This window comes from Myotis daubentonii, chromosome 6, assembly GCF_963259705.1.
Source record: "Myotis daubentonii chromosome 6, mMyoDau2.1, whole genome shotgun sequence".
In the NCBI taxonomy this organism is placed as follows: domain Eukaryota; kingdom Metazoa; phylum Chordata; class Mammalia; order Chiroptera; family Vespertilionidae; genus Myotis; species Myotis daubentonii.
This window is the reverse complement of record NC_081845.1, coordinates 34,885,390-34,892,317: the sequence shown is the minus strand read 5'-3', so window position 1 is coordinate 34,892,317 and position 6,928 is coordinate 34,885,390. Positions and strand designations below refer to the sequence as shown.

The following is a 6,928-nucleotide window of genomic DNA, read 5'->3' as shown; positions in this document are numbered from 1 at the left end:
TCTCGGGTAAGATGGGGGAGGGAACCGAGTGGAGGGAGACAGACGCGGATATAGACCGACGAGAGTCAAAGCGAGTCAAGTTAACGCTTTCTCCGCCCCCATCCACAAGTACCCCCCTCCCGCGTTGATTAATTACAAACAAAGCAAGCCAATCGAGTGATGCATTATTATTTTCAGCAGAGGTAGGCGAGAACCATGTATTTTTAACTGATTTATTTATTGGAAGGACATTAATTCTCGGTCCAAGACTGATATTCAAATCGTTTGCAAAGCGCGGCTCCATTGTTCGCCCGGCGCGCAGGCCCCGCCTCCTGCTTTGTGTGCTGCGCGCGGATTGGCCGGCGCGCGCAGGGGCCGCGTCAGCGCCCGTGAGCCCATTCATCTGTGCACTTGGGCGTTGGACCCCGCATCTTATTAGCAACCAGGGAGATTTCTCCATTTTCCTCTTGTCTACAGTGCGGCTACAAATCTGGGATTTTTTATTACTTATTTTTTTAAAAAAAAAACTACACTTGGGCTCCTTTTTTTGTGCTCGACTTTTCCACCCTTTCCCCTCCCTCCTGCGCTGCTGCTTTTTGATCTCTTCGACTAAAATTTTTTTATCCGGAGTGTATTTAATCGGCTCTGTTCTGTCCTCTTCACCACCCCCACTCCCCCCTCCCTCCGGTGTGTGAGCTGCCGCCGCCGCCGTCGCTGCTGCCGCCGCTGCTGCTGCTCGCCCCGTCGCTACACCAACTCGAGGCTCTTTGTTCCCCTTGGATCTGTTGAGTTTCTTTGTTGAAGAAGCCAGCATGGGTGCCCAGTTCTCCAAGACCGCTGCGAAGGGAGAAGCCGCCGCGGAGAGGCCCGGGGAGGCGGCTGTGGCCTCGTCGCCTTCCAAAGCCAATGGGCAGGTAAATTCTACCTGTGATACCGGTTGTTTCTTTGATGTCTTTCTCTAGTTCCGACGCTGCCCTTTCCTCCTGGTCGCTCCCGAGGCGCATTCGGCGGAGGGGAGCGTGGCTAGGTTCCAGTCTGAAAGTTGAATGGAAAGCGATAGCCTAAATTGTCCCTTTCTCACCGGAGAGGTCTCCCCCCCGGCCCCAAAGGAGCGGTTCCCGGAGAATCCTGGCGAATTCTTGTGTAGACGGGAGGAAAGAAGTGATAAAAACCGTCTAAAATGGCGTGTTTGGAGCTGGGCTGAACGTGACCAGCTAGATGCGAACCCCCCGCCGCCCCCGGCCAGGTTGCATTTGTGTTTGGTGGACACAAAGGTGTTTGGGTGGCTCTCCCGTTTGCTGTCGAGGTCGGATCACCCTCCAGATTTCTGAGCTGGGGTGATGGTGTGTATGGGCTGGGAACGTGGGGGTGGGGGCGCGCGACGGGATGGCGGTGGAGAAAGGCGAGGAGGGAAGGGCGATCTTATTGTGCGCCGAGGCGGCGCGCCCCTGGGTTCTTGGAAAGGCGGCTGGCTGCCCGGCCGGAGCTCCGCGGAGGGTTTCGCTGTCGTTCGATGGGGCTTTCCCACTGTTCTCAATCCTGATTCCCTACTGTCTGGAGTTACACACCCATTTGATTTTTAAACGGTGCCCCTGGGATGGAAGACTCCGCGGGCGCTTGGAGAATGTGTCCAGGTAGTCAGGAAAAGCAAAGGCAGTGGGTGTGTTTCGGTCGGGATTTCAGTGTGCGTGGCTCCTGCCCAGACCCCGGAGGATGGCCACGGTTGGGTGGACGCGAGAGGTCGGCCACGGGTGGCCGCTTCGCAAACACTGGGCACCCACCACGCCTCTTTTCCTAGAGCAGAGGCCGCGTCGCTTCGCCTGCTCTAACCTCCTGGGGAAGGCAGGCTTCTGCCAAGAGGCTCTGAACCCGTTAAAAATGCAAAACGAGCCGCGCCCCGGCTTCGCAGAATCCCGGGCGAAGGCGGGAGTGGAAGCAGAGGCGAGACTTTAGAAATAACGTGTTTCCCCACCCCCCTGCCTTGTGGGTTTCCTTTCCACCAGGATCACGGAGAGCCACCTGAGCTTTGTTTGCGGACTCTCCGCGGCGCGATCCGGGCTCGGGGGCGCCCCGGCCGGCCGGCAGGGCCCGGTGGCCCGGCGGCCCCGCCCCTCCGGGCTCGCCGCCGGCGCCCAGCACCGGGCGGTGGAGGCGCAGCGCCCCCTGCCGGCCCCGGCCCCGCGCGCGGGCGCAGGTCCTTGGCGCGCGCAGCGCGGGGGCGCAGGCTGGAGCGCGGGTCCCCCCGGGGAGTTCCAGGTGTTTCCCGGGGCCCTCGGGGGTGGGGGAGAAGGAGGACGCGTCATTCGGCCGCAGACCGACCACCGCCTCTGGCCCGGGTCCTGCTTCCCAAGGGCGTCCGGGGTGTCGTGCGCTACGGGGCTCCTTTCCACTTTCCATCCCAGCCCGCGAGGCCGGGGCTGGAGTGGGTGCCCTTCGCCCCCACGTTTCAGACTCGCCCGTTCGCATCCACCGGGCGTCGGTGGGGCAGCCGCGGCGACTGCTGCGCCTTCCCGCGCCGCGGATGGCACTGCCCCCGTTTCTCCCTGGCGGTCTAGCCTGGGCAGCGGCTCCCGCCTCCCCGGGCAGAGATGCGGCCCCACAGCCGGAGGGCCCCGGGGGGCAGCTGGCTCTTCCCGGTGCCGGGGCGGGGGTGGGGGCGGGCACGGCGGCGCCCGGGCCGCGGCCCTGACGCTCCCGCTTTTTCTGCTCCGCAGGAGAACGGCCACGTGAAGGTCAACGGCGACGCGTCCCCCGCGGCCGCCGAGCCGGGCGCCAAGGAGGAGCTGCAGGCCAACGGCAGCGCCCCGGCCGCCGACAAGGAGGAGCCCGCGGCCTCGGGGAGCGGGGCGGCGTCGCCCGCCGCGGCCGAGAAAGAGGAGCCCGCGGCCGCCGCCCCCGACGCCGGGGCCAGCCCCGCGGAGAAGGAGGCCCCCGCCGAGGGAGAGGCCGCGGAGCCCGGCTCGCCCTCGGCCGCGGAGGGGGAAGCGGCGTCGGCCGCCTCCTCGACGTCTTCGCCCAAAGCCGAGGACGGGGCCACGCCCTCGCCCAGCAACGAGACCCCGAAAAAAAAAAAGAAGCGCTTTTCCTTCAAGAAGTCCTTCAAGCTGAGCGGCTTCTCCTTCAAGAAGAACAAGAAGGAGGCGGGCGAGGGCGCTGAGGCCGAGGGCGCGGCCGGGGCCTCCGCCGACGGCGGCAAGGACGAGGCCGCGGGGGGCGCCGCCGCCGCGGGCGCAGAGGCGGGCGCGGCCCCAGGGGAATCCGCGGGGGCGCCGGGCGAGGAGGCCGCGGCGGGCGAGGAGGGGGCGGCGGGCGGCGACGCGCCGGAGGCCAAGCCCGCGGAGGCCGCCGCGGCGCCCGAGAAGCCGGCCGCCAGCGAGGAGGCCCCGGCCGCGGAGGAGCCCGCCAGGGCCGAGGAGAAGGCGGAGGAGGCCGGGGCCAGCGCGGCGGCCTGCGAGGCGCCCTCCGCCGCGGGCCCCGGCGCGTCCCCGGAGCCGGAGGCGGCCCCCGCGGAGGAGGCGGCCGGCTCGGCCTCGTCGGCCTGCGCGGCGCCCTCCCAGGAGGCCCAGCCCGAGTGCAGTCCGGAGGCCCCCCCGGCGGAGGCGGCAGAGTAAAAGGGCCAGATTTTCTGAGATAATCCAAGAACTTTTCTACCCCTCCCCCCCCCCCTTTGTTTGTTGGAGTGGTGCCAGGTACTGGTTTTGGAGAACTTGTCTACAACCAGGGATTGATTTTAAAAGATGTCTTTTTTTTTTTCCTTTTTTTTTTTTTTTTTTTTAAGCAGCCAATTTTGGGTTTCTCCCCCTCCCCACAGATCCCATCTCAGATCATTCTGTGACCACCATTCCAACAGGTCGAGGAGAGCTTAAAACACCTTCCTCTGCCTTGTTTCTCTTTTGTCTTTATTTTTTTTGCATCAGTATTAATGTCTTTTGCATACTTTGCATCTTTATTCAAAAATGTAAACTTTCTTCGTCAATCTATGGACATGCCCATATATGAAGGAGATGGGTGGGTCAAAAAGGGATAGATATCCGATGAAGTGATAGGGCCCGTGGGGAATCGGAGTGGTGCAGAGCGTTGCCAAGATACTGTGCCACTGCGAACGATGGTGTAAAGGCTTAGGCTTTTTCTCTTTTTTTTTTTTTTTCTTTTTTTTAAGAAAAGTTATTAGGATGTATTTTGTGAGGCAGGTTTACAACACTACAAGTCTTGACTAAGGAAAGAGAAAACACCAATACTCAGATTTTTAAAAAAAGATTATAGTCCTAGGAGTTCATTTAAACCATAGGAACTTTTCACTTATCTCATGTTAGCTGTACCCGTCAGTGATTAAGTAGAACTACAAGTTGTATAGGCTTATTGTTTATTGCTGGTTTATGACCTTAATAAAGTGTAATTATGTATTACCAGCAGGGTGTTTTTAACTGTGACTATTGTATAAAAACAAAAACAAATCTTGATATCCAGAAGCACATGAAGTTTGCAACTTTCCACCCTGCCCATTTTTGTAAAACTGCAGTCATCTTGGACCTTTTAAACACAAATTTTAAACTCAACAAAGCTGTGATAAGTGGAATGGTTACTGTTTATACTGTGGTATGTTTTTGATTACAGCAGACAATGCTTTCTTTTCCAGTCGTCTTTGAGAATAAAGGAAAAAAAAAAATCTTCAGATGCAATGGTTTTGTGTAGCATCTTGTCTATCATGTTTTGTAAATACTGGAGAAGCTTTGACCAATTTGACTTAGAGATGGAATGTAACTTTGCTTACAAAAATTGCTATTAAACTCCTGCTTAAGGTGTTCTAATTTTCTGTGAGCACACTAAAAGCGAAAAATAAATGTGAATAAAATGTACAAATTGGTTGTGTTTCTTTATGTTCTGATAAAATACTGAGATTTCTAGGTCTTAGGATAATTTTGAGGAAGATCTTGCATGTCATCAAACAGTAAATTATCTTGTGGTTTTTAATCTGAAGTTTTTAAACTCTGAAATTAATAATCAGCAGTGTCAGATTACATACAGGCAGATCTTATAACATTCCATGTCAAATCTGTTACCATTTATCTGCATTTAGTTTTCATTTAAAAATTGAACATTTACTTTTATTGTAGTTATATAGCATGTCAGAATAAGTCATTTAATACAAAAGTATGGGACCGAAGACAATTTAAATGTCTGTGAAAATTTCATAAAACAATCTTTTTGTTATGCAGATCCAGAAACTTAAATTGATAATGACTGAGTCCATTTAATTCAAACTGCAGATGGGTCATGTAAAGTGGCCAAATGTGTTTCAAAAATTGATGCTGTATTACCTACCATTGTAATTGCTTAATGCTTGGCTGATTTCCGAATTATTGCTTAGATTGTGTGTTATACCTTAGGAAAACAGTCTTATGTAAAGAAGTAATGGTGATGAATGGACAACACTGTCAGTTTATGGGCCTTTAGTACTTGTCTCAATTCAATAATTGTAAGCAGTTCTTTTAATGAAAGTAGTGCATTAGCATCTTGTTACTCAAAGGAAAAGATAGAGAATAATACTTACATAGTAATAATCCTTACTAGTTTACCTCCTTTGCTTTTACCACCTTATAACTGGACTTCTTTACCCTAAACTCAGTTGGATTTTAAGATAAAGATATGTATCAGTTACCATTACTTTTAAATACAAAGAAAATTCGTTTACGCACACCCGCGTTACTACCTTGAGCAGTGTGCCTTGTAGGGTTCACAATAAGTCGGTGAACCACATTTGTAACAACTGAATGCCAAATCTTAAACTCATAACAGATTAGTTTTTGAAATGCCTTTTAATTGGAATAATGGATCAAATAAATAGTTCATGGCCCCTCATCAAACTTCTTCCCCATTAAAAAGATCACATAATGTTTGGAAGAATGTACCTGAGTTGGGGTTTCTTTATTTGGAGGATGTTTGAAAGTTCAAAGTCAAATCTGGTGACCAAAGGACTGCTGTATCAGGTCTTTCCCACCTTACTAACTTTTCTTAAACACCTGCTTGGCCAAGTACAGTGCCTGGTATGTGGTAGGATTCAGAAAAAGGATTTTAAAAAGTAACTCCTGAGTAGTCAAAAATACTGTGTAGTTAACTATATTGCTAGGTTTGCTCTTTTAACAGCTGGAATTTATTAAGATGCATTATTTTTATTTTAATCATTGCCTAAAAACACTTTGGGTGGTATTGATGGAGTGGTGGGTTTTCCACCAAGTGATTAAATGAGATTTGACATATATCTTTTCATCCAAAGTTTTGTACATCACATTGTTTTCTAATGGAAAAAAAATGTTAATATGGCTTTTTTTGTATTACTAAACATAGCTTTGAGATTAAGGAAAAATAAATAACTCTTGTACAGTTCAGTATTGTCTATTAAATCTGTATTGGTAGTATGTATAATGACATTTGCTATGGTTATAAAATACTTCCTCTGGATTATAATAATCATTTGATCCAATTCCTATTACTTGTAAAATAAAGTTTTACCAATTGATATAATAAAGCTTGCTAAAATAGGATTTTTTACAAATTTAATTTTAAAATGCAAGTTTTAGAGAAAAATTTTAAATCTTAAATGCTGATGGTAAGTATAACTTACTCAGTTCAGGAATTTAGAAGGTATGCTTGGCATAATTTGGATATAAAACATCCATTGAAGCTGAGTTATATGCTCACAAATAAAAACTTTTAACAATGGTACTTAATATATTTGAGAAACAATGCAACTTGTTTATATTTTTCCCTCTCGAATATAAACATAAGTTTCAATTAAGGTTAGGGATTTGGGAGAAGGGTGCTTTTGGCATTCATACATTTTCAGTTCATCCAACTGGCAGTGGGATATAGTTAACATAGTTAGCTTTTGAAAATTAAATTTATAAAAAGTGGTTAAGTAACAAGGCTGCTAGCTCTTATCTTTCCTTTA

The 6,928-nt window shown here is 50.4% G+C and overlaps 1 protein-coding gene across 1 annotated transcript; it reads left to right on the top strand.

Annotated features, from left to right (window-relative positions):
- The first annotated feature begins 203 nt into the window (after positions 1-203).
- MARCKS (myristoylated alanine rich protein kinase C substrate) lies at positions 204-4,130 on the top strand. The gene is made up of 2 exons (XM_059700655.1): positions 204-893; positions 2,694-4,130. Exons 1-2 carry the CDS (start codon positions 792-794, stop codon positions 3,588-3,590), a joined length of 999 nt encoding a protein of 332 aa, XP_059556638.1. The 5' UTR covers positions 204-791; the 3' UTR covers positions 3,591-4,130.
- The last annotated feature ends 2,798 nt before the right edge of the window (positions 4,131-6,928 follow it).

Excerpts from the sequence above, each read along its gene's own strand:
- MARCKS (XM_059700655.1), top strand. The coding sequence starts at position 792 with ATGGGTGCCCAGTTCTCCAAGACCGCTGCGAAGGGAGAAGCCGCCGCG. Across the intron at positions 894-2,693 it reads CTTCCAAAGCCAATGGGCAG|GAGAACGGCCACGTGAAGGT; the intron begins GTAAATTCTACC and ends TCTGCTCCGCAG.